Source organism: Amblyomma maculatum, chromosome 2, assembly GCF_055883805.1.
Source record: "Amblyomma maculatum isolate TAMU_Amacu chromosome 2, ASM5588380v1, whole genome shotgun sequence".
Lineage (NCBI taxonomy): Eukaryota > Metazoa > Arthropoda > Arachnida > Ixodida > Ixodidae > Amblyomma > Amblyomma maculatum.
In genome coordinates this window covers 221,086,989-221,103,618 of record NC_139345.1, presented here as the reverse complement: position 1 = coordinate 221,103,618, position 16,630 = coordinate 221,086,989, and the positions used below count along the sequence as shown (strand labels likewise).

The 16,630-nt window shown below is 47.6% G+C and overlaps 1 protein-coding gene across 1 annotated transcript in view; it reads right to left on the bottom strand.

The window, feature by feature from the left end:
* Positions 1-708: 708 nt before the first annotated feature.
* LOC146201327 (venom peptide isomerase heavy chain-like) overlaps positions 709-16,630 on the bottom strand; it is a 510,925-nt gene continuing 495,003 nt past the window's right edge. Inside the window, exon 7 of the mRNA XM_084592522.1 lies at positions 709-945. Coding sequence (XP_084448648.1) covers positions 709-945 — 237 coding nt within the window. The remainder of the gene's footprint in view (positions 946-16,630) is intronic.

The window sequence follows — 16,630 nt, the reverse complement described above, 5'->3', positions numbered from 1 at the left end:
TTCCCTTTGTCTGCAAGCTATGTGGCATACTTTATGACTTCCTGCACACATGCGCGTTATTTTCCATCTTCCTGAGCCAGAGGTGGCCCTAAGCTACTGGGAGCGCGTTCTCGCCAGTACCTCCGATTAGGACCACCACGAGATCATTACTAACGCTCTCTCTGGCGCACTTTCTCCTTAGCGTTTGAAGAGTAACTCCCTATAATAAAGTGGCACTGAAATGTCGTGTAGGGGCCTCACCATCTGTGATATTTGCAATAAATGTTTCCGCCACCATTGGCTAAGATACCGCTGGAATTTCCTTCTTTCACTCCTACCTTCACTCATGGGGCGGTGCATGGTCAAAACTTAGAAGTATGGAGGGAAATGAGTCTTTTCTTTGGTCTAGACCAATTTAGAATTTTATGTTGGGTACGGCTGACGACGGGGATGCGCTGCGCGCTTGGAAGTAAATGCGCTATCAAACCGCCAATAAATATATAAATCGCAATACTTTATTACAGCCATCAAAATGATGTTTGTAATCCTTACAGGCAATAGAAATCGTTAAAATGGACAATAAAACCATCCTTGAAACATATCCATAGGACTATCCTTCGACATATAGTTCATAAGCGTTGTTTCTTTTTTCTTCGTGAAATACAGGCGAATAAGTGGATGCTGTTTGTATTTTTGCCACCATTTCATTTATTTTTGTTTTCCTGCAAACTAAAGTGCATTCCGAGGTTTCGCCGCCTGCTTCAGATTTCTTTTCTGAGGTTGCGGAGTCTGCATCTTCCGCGCCCCATCTGCAATTTGCTCTTCAATCCAGGGTACGAATGTGGACACTCTCGTGTATATGCCGGGTCGCTCGGGTCTCGCACAGCCGACGCCAAATGACACAATGCCAACCTGCACGGAGCGGGTACCGTTCGCCCACACCGTCAAAGGTCCCCCGGAGTCCCCCTGCGCACAATGTGTCCATTTTTAACGTGACCGTTATGGACGGTCACGAAAAAACAAAGGATTTGTATATCCGTTTTCTTTTTTTTTTGCTGCGCCAGATTGCTTTACATTGCTTTGGTAATTTTATATCATTTTAAGGAATACCGGCGTCCCCCTGGCGGCATAATTCTAAGAAAAAGACCTTTGAAAGAAGTAGACCTAATATCTTAAACTAATAAACAACAAAGCAACAAGTATTTTATATCAAGTTCAACCAAAACATACTCGCATTAAGCAAATAAAAATGGCTGCGGTGTATATAAGCCAGCGCAAGTTATGGAAGAGAAAGCTCGGCTAAGCCTCGGCTAAGCTCTGGTTAGGCTGGCTACCCGTGCATTGTTAAGCCGGTTGTGATGGCTATGCCTAGACTGGCTGTTAAACGTAGACGATCATACGCTTAGGTGTTGAAGCGCTCTCTCGAAAAGATGTAGCGCGAAACCGAACAACACGCCTCAACATCATCATTTTTTTCCAACATGTCGTTGGGGGTGCCAGACGAAAAAACTATTGAGAAACAGCTTGAGGGTGCCTGGGGCCCGACAAGGCAGCAGCATACAAAGCTTTTCTGCGCATCAGCATAGAAGTCAAAATAATCCCCTTTTTTTTTCGGTGTACATGTCAAGATCAGAAGCAAAATATACACAGGTCACATATATCGCTAAAAAGGAGAAGAAACAAAGAAAAGCCCGCACCAAGAAAAATTTTATACGAACAGATCAAAAGAAGCCGTCATGTGTTAGATAATCAAGAAATCACGTATTTATCTTCGGGTGACAATCGTCAAATGGAAACCTTGGTTTAAAAATTTCTTTAGTAAAAAAGGTAATCTGCGTTTCAGGGACTGCAAAATGCAGTCAGTGCGTGTCTGTGAGAAATAAGCATTTTATCACAGCTGCAGGTACGGTGATCACTACACTACACCGTTAAGTTGGGTAAGCATTCAAGTAATGCCTTGGGCACATTGCTGGCAAACACAAATAAGAAAATAAGACGCAAATCATAGGCTGTTATAACACTTATTATCCGGTTGCGAGAAAATAGTTCTTTATATAGGTGGAGGTAAGGCGCATTGGCGATGTCACGCAACACTTTCTTTTGTCAAAGCAATACGTTGCAAAGGTTCCTCTACGTGCTATTAGACTTGGGTTGCGCCTGGGTATCGCACCGCTGCCGCCAGTTATTACATTTGGGGCTAGCGTGGCTCATCCAACCGTTGACGCCAGTTGTTACATGCGGCTCGCGGCCCCTCGGTAACGTTGGCCTGGCGGCTCCGTGGCTCGGCGGACGACATCAACGGTCCCAGCAAAGACGAGGCGTCTTCTAACAGAATGAACGTTTAATACAACATCATGAAGGAACGGTCAGAGATGCTGACCTGGAGAGAATACCGACACGCACACACAGCTTGTGTCTGGCGTCGTCACTGCGACGTCTTCCCAGTAGACTCTCTCGCAGCGGAGTCTGCCGCTGCTTTTTATAGGCTTGTCAGTTCAGAGAGAAAAGAAGAGCCCTGAAAGTTCGAACAAGACGAGATGACTCAAACGCGGGTGGCGCGACCGCATCTCCACCATCTCCTGCAGATGGGCGAGAGCAACGCACTCTCCCCCTAGCGCCGGGCTTGGCCAGCATTTGCACACACACGCACGCATACACACTTGGGGCGTGGCACGAACACGCCGAGACCTGCCCGCGGAAGGAAGCGTTGGGCGGCGGACTGGACGGCGCCGAAATGGCCGAAACGCTCGCTGCTTTGCCTGGTGCTACGCGGTGGCCGCATCAGCTGTCACACTTCTCGGTGGCGAAACGTAACAGTGGTGGTGCCCCACACCAATGTACAATAGTTAATGTGCGATGAAAACAGATCATGGTAAACTTATCGTTAGGCTTTTTCAGGGAAAATTGCTACACCGCGAAAGCGCTCAGTGGCTGGTGAAAGTTGTTTCGAAAAGGATTCATAGTGATGCGTGCATGTCGTATGAGTAGAAAATGTTACGCCAAAAATTGTTTTCTTTTTTAGTGAAATTGCACCAACTACCCCCCAGGAAAAATTATGAAGGCGTTTAGGCACCCACTCTTACTTAAAAAAAAAGTAGACGCATTGAATAGACATTCAGTTGAAAGCGCGTGTGTTGCCTCGTGTCATCCTTGCATTCTTTAGCATCATACGCGGCAATGTTCAAGAGGATTCCCAAACTGATCGTTTAGGGAATTACGTTATTCACATAGCCTATTGTTGCGGCACCATTCTGTGTGCCATATATGCGCCGCTCCGCAAGACATAGGCAGTTTATATGCTGCACCGACAGCGCAGGTTAAAAACAGCTTATTGGTTCAACCATTTCTTTTCCCTTGTCGATATCATCACCCTGTCGGTGAGATATTTGGGAGCACAACTGTTCAATTTTATTGTTCCCCGGCACCCCCCCCCCCCCCCACCCCGAAAAAAAAAAAAACAAGGGAACGCTATAGCGGCTTCCTACCTTCTTTAGCCCATGATCAATTCCATGTACATAGGGAAGCGAGCCAACCTTCGGGACAAAGCGGCTCACTTTAGTGACGGGCGTAGAACGGCTCAGCTCACTAAAGTGAGCCGACTCATTTGAGCGGTCACCGGCTCACTTAAATCTTTATCGCTCAAGAGCGAGAAGTGGTGCTATTAAAGAGAGAGAGAGAAAGCGAGTTCAATTTATTCTTTACCGCTTTAAGGCTTCCCCGGTTCTTCAGAGAATGCTCAATTTTCTCCATGTTATACTTCCTTACATCGGCCACCTTGCGCTTATTGATTACCCTTGATATCTCGTCCAATTCTATCTGGTCTGTTGGATCGGAAGCTTTCATACTCTGGCGTTTCTTAATCAAATCCTTTGTCTCCTTAAACAGCTTACCGATATCCTGTCTATCTATCCTACCGCCTACTTCAGCAGCCCACTCAGTAATATCTCTGAAATTGTTCTTCATCGCTAATTCGTTGATGGCTTTCTTTCTTACTGATCTGCTGCATTCATTCTTCAGATTTAAGCTAATTCGTAACCTCCCCATCCTGTGGTCACTGCATCGCACTTTCCCGATTACCTCTACATCCTGCATAATAGCGGCGGTTGGCACAGTATGAAGTCAATTTCAGTGTTAGTCTTCCCGCTAGGGCTTTTCCATGTCCATTTCCGGTTCTTCGTTTTGCTAAAGAAGGTATTCCTAATTCTTAAGTTATTGCGCTCTGCAAACTCAACTAGTAGCCCCCCCCCTCCCCCTGCTATTGATAGAGTCAATGCCATAGTCGCCTACTGCCTGGTCTCCTGACAGCTTTTTCCCTAACTTGACATTGAAGTCGCCCATTAGTACAGTATACTGCATCTTTTCTTTTCGCATTGCCGATTCTACATCTTCGTAGAAGGTTGGAACTGCCTGGTCATCATAACTACATGTAGATGCATAGGCCTTTAACACCTTCAGTTTATACCGCTTATGAAGCCTAATTACGATGCCTGCTACCCTCTCATTAATACTTTAAAATTCATCTATATTACCCGCTATATACTTATTGACAAGGAAACCTACTCCTAGTTCTCGCCTCTCCGGTAAACCTCGATAACACAGTACATGCCCATCCTTCAGTACAGTACATGCCTCATTCGACCTCCTAACCTCACTAAGCCCTATGACATCCCATTTCATACCCTCTAGTTCCTCTAACAGCACTGCTAAACTAGCTTCACTAGTTAGGGTTCTAGCGTGTAACGTTGCCAGTGTCTGTTTCCAACGGCGGCCTGTCCAGCGGAGCCAGGAATTCTTAGCTCCCCCTGTTGTGTCACAGGTCTCACCGCCGCCGTTATCACTTGTTCCGCAGCCGCTGGCGACTGCTGATCATTAGAAGTTGCGGCCAATTACTGCACCAGGGGGGCCAACTCCTCTTCTGGTGAGGAAGTGCGTTGCCGGAGGTGTACAGTGGCATCAGGTCGCACCTCAAACCCTTTTATGCAATTCTATCGACATGCAGATTTTTTTTATCCGGTGAAGATTTGCGCGGCACCAGAATTTGAGCCCAGGTCCTCTTGAATGCAAGGCGGATGCATGCAAGAGGACAGGCGACATGCAAAACAAGTATTCAAAATTCTGCGCTGGGAGCTGTGGAGACAGGTGCGATTCCTTCATCAGTGCCTTTGAGTACAAGCCACTTCTATCATGCAAGATCAATGGGGAAGTGAACAAGGACTTGGACAATGCATAGGACTTGAGCACGAAAAGCCAAGCGATTATCCGGCCCTCTAAGGGAACAGGTTCTGCCGGCGCTGCGTACCTGGAACTGGAATTCGGAAAGAAATGAAGTGAACCGCAAGAAGGTAAAATGTTTGGCTAGCGTCCAACTTCCTCGCGATGTAGAGGCTGTGTTGTATGGTGGACAGAAGTTTTGTAATGAACCTTCGCTGAATTTTGTCGAGTTGCTCTCGACTGTTAAAATAATAGCCAGTTGCGCCGATACAACAGGAACGGGCTGTAGTTATTTCGGAAGGCGTTGATTGTTTAAAGCACTGTGTCCAGGGTAGAAGAAAGACAATCGATTTGGCGGTCAGGAAGACCATTTCCTTTTTACGGCGAAATGACCTAGCCCTATTAGTGGAAGATAAGGAAGATGGGTTTGCAATGATGACAAGAAAACTATTTGAAGAAAAGGCCAAGCAAGCTATAGATAAGAAATTCAGAAGTGTAAAAACCTGCAGGAAGATTAAAAAGGCAACCCTTAGGCCTTTGCGATACTTTAATTTTAAGTAGGTTGCTTCAAGAATTTGGCGGCCACAAAGTTGAAGGACGAACTGAGCGTTTTCTTATCAGCAAAACCGCATAAGCAAGATATTCCTTGAGGGCGATGGTGTCAGAGAAAGGATCCTGGCATGGGGATTTGTCGCGATGTTTGCAGAAAATTTCAGCACCCTCAGTGTAGACGACCCCTTTTGTGTCAGGATTTAGCGGGACCTGATCGAGTTTCTGTGCAGTAGGAGCCGTCCTCGCGAATCTGCTTCAGCCTTTTCTATTGACATAGAGGAATTGTTTTACTCCCTACCCAAGGATCAGCTTTTGCGTGCTGTACGGGAAAGAATGGAGGAGTCAGACCCTTTAAAGTTTCAGAATGCTTCGGGGGTTTCAGTTGACAAACTTTGTGGCTCTGTTAAAGTGCTGCTTCGAGTCTACATATTTACGATTTAATGATGACATAGGTACGTGCAAAAAGATGGAGTACGCATAGCTTCTTGTATAGCTTCTCTTCTGAGCGAACGTCTTGCTCAGTGTGACAAATGGATTGCAATGTATTTGGAAATTGAAAAATTGTAGACCTTCATCAAGGAGTTTCGATAAATTGATGATTTCCTTGTGTTGTACAGCTCTACCCTGGTGAAAGCTGAAATGGAAGCAGCCGAGTGTGTTATGCACATAATTCGTAAAGGCGTGGAGGGGCTGACTGAGGTTTATGCATGAGCTTCCTGCCAATAACTGCCTGCAGTTGATTCTTGACAAACTTAGTGAGCAGGTGGCACGGATGAGGAAATCGGGCTATCCGAAGGAAGTCGTAGCGTCCGTAGCCGAGGACCTCGTAAAAAAGGTCTATAATGGTGTTTGCGCAAAGGACCCTTGCAAGAACCAGCCTAACAGTCGACGATTAGCCGTTGTGTATCTGCACGGCGTGTCTCACCGCCTCAGAATAGTGGGGGAGAAACGGCGTCTCACTAGTTTTAACTACACCGATGAAGTTGAGCAGGCTTTGCAGAATCGTCAACGACGGCACGAAGAACAATGCCTGCACCAAGAAACACAAAAATGCCGTAAAATGTCAGAAGGGTATGGCTTCCAATATACCCCTGCTCTGCGCCAAACGCTACCTCGGACAAACAGGCCGTTTGCCTTAATGAAAGATTGCAGGAGCAAGGAGCACGAGCCAAAGGTTTCAGCAGTTGCGATGGATGGCCACTTGGCCGAACATTGCAAAAAGTGCCCTCACCAACCAGCCTGTACTCCAAAATGGGAGGAGACCGCAGTAATACACAGTAAAACATTTCACACCCTTATGGGTGCTAAAAGGGTGCTACTGTAATACACCTACTAGAGCACCCTTCTAGCACCCTAATTCTCAGATATACTCTCTTCATTTCGGTTCAAAAGGGTGCTTTTGCTCTAGGCACTGTTACGTTTCCCCACCGACAAGTGGGACAGCTGACGCGGCCACCGCATAGCAACAGGCAGAACCGCGAGCGGATCGGCCATTTCGGCGGCGTTCATCGGCCGCGCAACGCTTCCTCCCGCGGACAAGTTTCAGCGTGATCCTGCCACGCGCCAAATGTGTGTGCGTGCGTGTGTGTGCAAACGCCGGCCAAGCCTGGAGCTCGTGAGAGAGTCGCCGCCCTCGCCCGTCTGCAGGAGGTGGAGGAGATGAGGTCGGACCACCTGCGATTGAGTCATCCCGTCGTGTAAAAACGTGTTTGGCTCTCCCTTTCCTGTGAGGGTTTACCCTTTTCCTGTGAACTGGAAAACCTATAAAAAGCAGCGGCCGATTCCGCTGAGATAGAGACTACTTTGACGCGCCGTTGTTACGACGCTAGACACCAGCTGTGTGAGAGTGTCTGTATTCTCTCCGGGTCAGCTTCTCTGCCCGCTACTTCATGATGTTTTAGTAAAGGTTGTTTCGTTAGAAGACGCCTCGTCTTTGCTGGGACCGTTCATACCGTCCGCCGTCCACGGAGCCGCCAGGCCAACGCTACCGTGGGGCCGCGCGCCGCATGTAAGAACTGGCGTCAGCGGTGCGCTGAGCACGCGAGCCACGCACGTAACAACTGGTGGCAGCGGTACGCTACTCAGGCACTCGCGACCCCAAACCTAATAACTGGTAGGCAGCGGTGGGACGACGACGACCAAGCCGTAACCGTGGTTGGAGGGACGAGCCAGGCGATACCGTTGTCCAACAACTGGTGAACAGCGGAGAGACGAGGACGACCAAGCAGTGACCGTGGTCGGTGAAACGAGCCAGGCCTGACCGAGGTGCAACATCTGGTGGGAAGAGCGGAGATGTCCCAGGCGTGACCCGTGAATCAAAGCAGCTCAGCGGAAAGTCGGGAGCAGTGCAACGAGCCCTGTGTGATGACTGGTTGACTGCAGCGGAACGACTGCGTTGGATTCTTGGCTGCGAGGTTTGCTGAGTGCGGGACTTTCTTCTTCTGAGTTTTGCCAGGCTTTTGTTAAGTAGAGAACAGAACTGGTAATTGTGTTGTCGTTGATGCTGGGTTAATTTCAGCAAGGAAATAGTGGGCAGTAGAGAAGGCAGCACTCGGAACAGCCATGGATTTGGATTTGAAGTCGTTGCGCAAACCGAAATTGCTGGAGCTTGCGAAGGAGTTGGGTCTGAATGTGTCAGACAAACTCAGAAAACTAGAAGTGTTAAAGGCTATTCTTGAGTTGGAAGCTGAAGATGGCGAGCTTTTGGAATGCCTTGAGATCATTGAAGAACGCAAGGAAAGGCTAGAGAAAGAGGAACGTGACCGTAAGGAAAGGCAAGAGAAAGAGGAGCGAGACCGTCAACTCGCTATGGAACTGAAACGTATCGAGGTAGACGCGGGACGCGCTGGTAGTGCAAGTCGGGCTCACGGTGCAGGAGAACGGGAATCGTTCAAAATGAGTGACCTAATGCGGCCATTTAAGCTTGGAGAGGACATTGGTTTGTTCCTGGTTAACTTCGAGCGAGCGTGCGAGAAGCAAAGGTTTTCTCGGGAAACGTGGCCACAGCGCTTGCTCACTTTGTTACCCGGTGAGGCGGCAGACGTAATCGCTCGCTTCAAAAACGAGGAAGCAGAGGATTACGACAAAGTGAAATCGAGTCTGCTAAGAAAGTACAGGCTGTCAGCAGAAACATTCCGTCGGAATTTTCGGCAGTATGAGAAAAGCAAAAGTGAGTCGTATACAGAGTTTGCCTACAAGCTCATGTCAAACATGTATGAGTGGCTCAAAGAAGAAAAAGCGTATGGTAACCACGATAAGGTTCTGCAGTGTTTCGGGCTGGAACAGTTTTACAGTCGGTTACCCGAGAACGTGCGGTATTGGGTCATGGATAGGCCAGGTGTTAGTACGGTGGATAGAGCTGCCGAGCTAGCTGAAGAGTTTGTGACGTCGGGCTCGTGGAGCTAAGGACGGTCAACAGGGAGAATTTGGCTCTAAGTTTGAAAGGCCGAAGTTCACGCCCTTTAAAGCCAAGGAGAATAAACGTGGAGCGGATGCGAGGGAAAGTAGTCCGGTCGACGATAAAGCGACGGTGGTAGCCGAAGCCGAACGGAAAAAGAGGTTCGAGGCAAGGCAATCGCGCGTCTGTTATACGTGCCAGAAGTCTGGTCATTTTTCGGCACAGTGTCCAGAGACAAAACCAAAGATCGTGTTTTTGTCATTATGCCGAAGTGACGAGAACATGAAGCTTCTCGAACCGTACACTCGAGACCTCCTCGTGAACGGGAAACAGTGTCGAGTGCTTCGCGGTTCTGTGGCCACCATGGATGTGGTTCACTCCTCTGACGTAGAACCAGAGATGTTCACAGGTGAGGGCGCGTGGATCAAACAGGCCGTGGAAGCTCGCAGCGTGCGTTTGCCAATAGCCAAAGTGCTTATTGAGGGACATTTCGGGGCACTTGAGACAGAAGCGGCGGTGTCATCTGTGCTTCCTCCTCAGTACCCGTACCTATTTTCAAACAAGTCCGATCACCTCTTGCGCGAAAATGGGCTTGTGTTTGGCGAGGGTAGCCTACAGGCCTTGACCAGATCTAGAGCTCGGGAGCTTGCTGCAAAGGCGGTAGTACCGGAGAGATGGTCAAGCAATGAGAAAGGGTCGAAGGCACAGCACGCTGAGATTAAGACCACGTACGCCGTAGACACAAGTGAGCCTGAAAAGTCAAAGGTACCAGAGAGTAAACTACAGCTCGGGGAAGCGGCCGAGCTACGTGTCCGCAGTAGCCAGCCGACCGAGCCTCGAACAGAATATCGTGTTACCTTGGTCGAGCCACTAGCTGAGAAGGTTAGCGCCGGCTCCAACGGCGAGAAGTCCGAAGTGACGCCGTTAAGCGAGGTGAACTGCACGCCGACCCAAGTAGCTGTAGAAGTTACAGTTCTATCAAATGAGAGTGGGGAACTGGCAATAGCTGAACCGCCTCTCGAGTCAGAAGCAGAAGCTTGTGGAGAGTGTGGCGGAGATGGAAATCAGCTAGAAAATGAGAAAATTTTGGTTTCCGAAATCAGCTTCGTCGTGGAGCAGAGCACGCAGAAAAACGAAGTGCCGATCAGGGAAACTGCGCAGCCCGCGAGTTGTAATCAGCCAGGGCAGACCGAGGAGGAGTGCGCGTACGCTGTAGAGAGCGAGACTTGCGAAGGCGGCAGCGAGCGACCAGAGCAGAGTCAGAATAGTTCGTGCTCCGATACCACGCTAGGTTGTATTCGCGAAAGCAACCCCAGTGCGAACGCGGACGTAGCACACATGACCCTCACATAATCCGAAGCGCCCCAGCGGTCGAAAGAGCTTGATCGTGCGCCGGTTAGCTCTGAGCGAGGCGACGCAATGAGTGGCGAGCCGCCAGAGCAAATGCCTAGAAGGAGGGCTGACACGCCTGACGTCAGCCGTGGTTGTTCGGAATTGACTGAAAGTGAGTCCTGCGCTGCTGGCCGCCATGCTGATGCGGCGCCGCACTTTGACCGCTTCGACGACACCCGTGGCCTACTAGCTACGGTTACCGCTAGAACGTTGACCGCTAGCTTGCCAGAGCTCGCGCCGAAAGATAGTAGGACTAGAGTATTCAAGTGCTGCCACCGAAAAAAGCGGAAGGGCAGGCGCGAGAAATAATGCTGCCATCCTAAGGAGAGCAAACTCATACGGTTGCGAAAAGAAAGCAGAAAGCGCGTGTTCCAGTGCTGCCGCAGAAAAAAAAAAACGGAAAGGCAGGCGCGAGAAAGAATGGAGCAAGTTGAGGCTATCGCGAAAAAGAAAGCTACTATCGCAAAGGCACAAATGCGCCCGTGCCGAGAAAATGCGTGACTGGTGCGCCACACGTAAGGAAAGGGATAGGTTGTTTAGAAAGGTGAGCGACTCATGCTCATGCGTTTCTTTGCACAGAAACAGGAAGGTACGGTTGTTCCATGAAACGGACAACCGAAGTTTTAGTGAAAAGGGTGGTCTCAACGATAACGCCGATCTCAACGGTAACGCCGATGGCTTAAGTCGGAGCCCATAACGTGAGAAGAAGCCCCAGTTTTCACTTCTTGGTGTTTTTATACCTGGCATAGGATTTTCAACATATTGCATTGTATTATTATTGTTTGAGAATGATGTTTTTGAAAGCGCAATTTTCAAATTTGTGGACGCGTTCTAAGTGCTGCTGAGCTGCCCTTTAATACAGATGGGGGCATAAGAGGGAAATAGTCTGGCAAAACTTAATGAAGTTTGTGCCGTGCTTGCTGGCTGAGCGGTTGGGTTTTTAGCGTGGTTGTGACGTTGTGGGTTGTCAGAAATCTCTCCTGAAGACCAGTTGCAGAGTGCCTTGGAAACCCGGACTTGCCAAGGAATTCTTCAGGCTGACTGGCTCCAGAGAAGCAGAGTCGGACGACCCCGGCTAGCAGCAATATCCCGATCCCTCCGGACAGCGGATGCAGTCCCCTGCCCTTCGGGATCTCCCTTCCCCGCCGGGCAGTCTGTTACGTTTCCCCACCGACAAGTGGGACAGCTGACGCGGCCACCGCATAGCAACAGGCAGAACCGCGAGCGGATCGGCCATTTCGGCGCCGTTCATCGGCCGCGCAACGCTTCCTCCCGCGGACAAGTCTCAGCGTGATCCTGCCACGCGCCAAATGTGTGTGCGTGCGTGTGTGTGCAGACGCCGGCCAAGCCTGGAGCTCGTGAGAGAGTCGCCGCGCTCGCCCGTCTGCAGGAGGTGGAGGAGATGAGGTCGGACCACCTGCGATTGAGTCATCTCGTCGTGTACAAACGGGTTTGGCTCTCCCTTTCCTGTGAGGGTTTACCCTTTCCCTGTGAACTGGAAAACCTATAAAAAGCAGCGGCCGACTCCGCTGAGATAGACACTACTTTGACGCGCCGTTGTTACGACGCTAGACACCAGCTGTGTGAGAATGTCTGTATTCTCTCCGGGTCAGCTTCTCTGCCCGCTACTTCATGATGTTTTAGTAAAGGTTGTTTCGTTAAAAGACGCCTCATCTTTGCTGGGACCGTTCATACCGTCCGCCGTCCACGGAGCCGCCAGGCCAACGCTACCGAGGGGCCGCGCGCCGCGTGTAAGAACTGGCGTCAGCGGTGCGCTGAGCACGCGAGCCACGCACGTAACAACTGGTGGCAGCGGTACGCTACTCAGGCACTCGCGACCCTAAACCTAATAGCAGCCTTAATTTTATGTAGGCTGCAGCAAAGGTGCTGAAAGAGTGCTAAAAGCCTGCTCAGAACTGAGTAGAGATTGCATTTCAGTACTTGCATATACCTTATACAAAAATAAACGAGCCCGGAACTGCGGTTAAAGAACCGCCAGTGAAGTGCAGTTTCCCCAAAAGCTCAGCTCTAAAGGGTAAGTTGTCTAAATTACATGCTGGAATACCATCTTTGCAGCATAAGCTTTCCATGATCTCTCGCCATATTGAGCATTCCGAACGCGCCATCTTACCGCATTAATGACATGGAACAAGCTATATCAATAATCATCCACTTTATTAACTCTCTTCTTTCTTGCGCGATATTCGTCATTTATATAATACCTAAGTTGCAGTTATTCTTCCATCAATATAAGAATGGATATAATCTTTTTGACTGTGACCTTTGCATTTAGAGAGGTTCTAGTACTTGATGATTAAATTTACATTTTATTTCAATTCAGCTAAACAATCAGGCGCAAAGGAATGTCGTTCAAGAATCACTATTTTATTCACATGTAGTAAACCAATGCATAAAACATGGAAATAAGAGAGAAGATGCCTGAGGAGACACCCCGGCTAAAATATCTGACAGCCACACCTACGGTCACGAAAAAAAAGTGAAAACCTGGCATGTGCAAGGAAAAAGGGCCATATTTATTTAGTACTGCTTTTATACCGCTCTTCATGGAATCAGGCTGTAGGATGTACAAACTATTTCAAGAAACAGTTTATCTGCGAGAAAAAAGAAACAAAAATACATACGCCATCAAAGTTATTATCTAGCCTCATCTCCACCATTTGCGCAAATTGAAGCCGGAGAAACTGTTCGTCCACTGCAATTAATTTCTCTACATCAAAACAACGAACTGGGATACAACATTTTCGGTGCAGGGCTAGCGCTTAGTACTAGGCCAACGCTGATCTCATTCTCAATGTACAAGAACCGACCTAAATCAAGAGTGAAAACTGGGTCTGATTAGCTGTAGCATCTTTCAGTCGAGCATTAAACAGATTACTTGCAGCCTTAACAGCATATCTTATCGAAGCCTGGAATGCATCTGCTAAAGATAAGAAGAGAGCCGAGTCGGTCTAGTAGGTGCGTAATAACAGAAACGACAGAACAGCTCTGTATACGGTTTTTGAAAATACGAACTAAACTTATTAACAAAGTAAAACCTCAATTCGCACAACATAAGAAAGCTCGGAAGACACAAGCTGGGGCGTCAAAAGTTCAAGGCGATTGAACAGCCGGTCATCGAGGGATAAAAAAAAAAACGGCCACCTGCAGCGCTTTCCACAATGACACCTATATATCCAACAGCTAGCTGCAACATGATAGAGTAGGGGCGGAACAGCTTTGCTAAGCCGACAACGCTCGCTCGCTGAGAGCCGATACGGTCCGAGCTGCCAAAGCGCATACGTGCGCCAGCAAAACACGCGTGGCGCTCGTGTTTCTGCGTTTCTCTACTGCCTTTTACTTTTGTATATTTCGCGGTTTCTGCAAGGCTACAGGTGTACAGCAGAAAACGGTGACGTGAAACCGAACCGGTGCGGTAGTCCAAGAGACGACGGTGACGCTATGCCGCCGTGCACAAAGGCCCCAAGTTACTCTATCCGAGTGATACGCGTTCAAAGCACCACGAAATGCACTGTGCGCTCTCAGATGCTGGTCATTTATTTATTTTTTTGTCGCTCCTTTCCTCACACTCATGTTGACTAGCTCTGCCTTCCCTGCTTGGGTGGAAAGGAGGGCGCCGCATGACGCCGATGCCTTTCCCGCTTTCCCTTACACATGTCCCTAGCGCTGCGGTGTTTATCTGAAGCGCTGATCACGCGATGCGGTTCACGGTTCACCAGTTTTTCAAACAGGTGAACCGTTGCTGACGCTAGCGCTAACGGGCTTCTTTGTCTGTCGCCGGCCGTTCGCAGCTAGAAATGTTGCTTGTGCGTTGCTTTGCTTGGTTTCTGCGTTTTATGTCAATGCGAAGAGGATGTTTATCTCTCAAGGCTGTAGCATGCTTGACACAAGAACAGCATCATGCACTGTGGAGGTCTCGTCAACCCGTCGTCACCGTCGTCGGTGAAATTTCAGGTAAGCATACCTATATTACGTGCTCTTTTTGTCACATACGAATCTTGAAATGAGGTAGGCTTATGTTTGTGGAACTTTTATTTGTGATTTGTGGATGTTGCATTCAGTTAGGCACTGACACTAGCAGGTGAGATAGTTGGTCATGGCGCTTGTTGGCCGGTAGTGCTGTGGGTACGAACGACACTTGAGCGCTGTCAAAGAATTTTCTAGACCTGCCAAAAAATTTCTTTATTCGACATGGTTTTCAAGAACGCATTACGCCACAGTACAAGCTTATAAAGGTAACACGAAGCACAACTGCGGATAGAATTTGCTTTTTTTTTTCTAGAAGCACTGCTCGCCCTCGTGAAGCTGTCACAGAAAGGAAATAAGAAGGGAATTCATACCGTAATTGTTTTAAGCGGTGAGTTATGCGTGGGAAACGGGTGGCATTATAGTTACTTCGGGGCTTCGAATAACCGACCGTTCTCATAAATAGATGCGCACGGGAAACGTGCCGCGCAGCAGACACGTTGATCTCTACGGCGAGTGCGCCCTGTCGTTTCGTGATTGCTTGTCTGCGGTGACTACATGCAGAAAAAAACAAAATTGCCGCTTTTGTTTCTAGTTTAGGTTCCGACTAGCAATAGGCGGCCACTGACTAATTCTATGGCTCTAGACCTGTTTGCCTTGAATTCCGAGTAGCATACAGAGGTTATAGCTGTAAGCCGCTTTGCTTACCTCTGCAAGTTTGTCTTAAACATTCGGCACTACCGCAGTAACATGTTCCCCCGCTGAGTTCCCTCCTTGACCACAAAGCGCTAGCGAACATGACACAGGCTTTTCCAGTCGCTGTCCCAAAGTCGCATCATATGTCCGCAAATCATTCCCGGAGATTGGACCTTTTTTGTGGGGTCTCTCTGCTGGCTGAACATCATTGCGACTTTTGCACAACTTTAGGCAGCAGCAGTTTCACGTGATTCATTGCGAGAAACTTTGTGCGTGCCGAATATGCAAATATTTTTCGTTATGCATTTTTTTAAGGGTGTGTTCAGATAGGAACAGTAATAGAAGTTCTATGACCCTTTTTTTTTCAATCAAACTTTTGTATGTGGTGGGCAAATGTCTATGCACAAAGAAATTTGCTTTAGTTTTACAAGATACGGTGCAGTTTTCTCGAAAACAAAATCCTATATCACTGTTCACTAAAGTGGAAAAACGCAATTTTTGCCATTTCAAAAAGTTGTAAGCTTGGAGACCTGCGGTTAGCGTACTAAAATTTTGTAATCTATTGTTTTTTGCCCACTAAATTTATGTAACTTTTACTTGTATTGGAGTTATTAAAAACAGGTTTTGTTGTTGCAGTTGGTTTAGTAAAAAATTGCTAGCATTGCTGCAGAAGCAACGCGCGGCAAAGAAGTACATTTTCAACCTTAAATACAGGCATGATGCATTATGTTTTTAGCATTGCCTTTTTTCCATTTTTTATTCAGATAATTGCCGAAATTTCAGGTAAAATTTGGAGCTCTAAACTGCTACGTGTGTTCTCCACAACGCATAAAATTCGCCCAAGATTCGAACACAGCAAAAAAGACTCAACTTTAAAGAAAAACGTCATCAATATTTAAGAACATCCCTCACAATAATCCTCACTACCTCATAAATATTACAGCCTGAAAAAGTGTTGCAATTTATTGTTTAAAATTATAAAAGGTATAAAACTGAAGGCTCGTTTTGAAAATTGCCAGAATTCAGCCCTACATCATGGCACGACTTTAGAGAGTTGCACCTGAAGCGTTTTCGCTATATTATGCAGGACTAGTTCTTTATTTCTGCAAAAATTGAAGCTGTAGATTTGTTTGTTCTTTCTCCATATTATTTTGAAATCGGTCGAAATTCAAAATTATAATGAACGAACAACTTTTACTCGAATATGAAAAACTGCCGCATTTTTAATTTGTATCGAAGTCCATGAAAACAATCTTAAGTACTTTATAAACATCATCTACTAAACTGTACCGCAATATGTAAATTAAAATGTAAAAATAAATAAAATAAAACTAAACACATGTTGTCATTCTATAGAAGTGCTTATGGCTTGCCCTTATGGTGTTGGCGTCAAAATTTCGATTTATTATTTGCTGAATT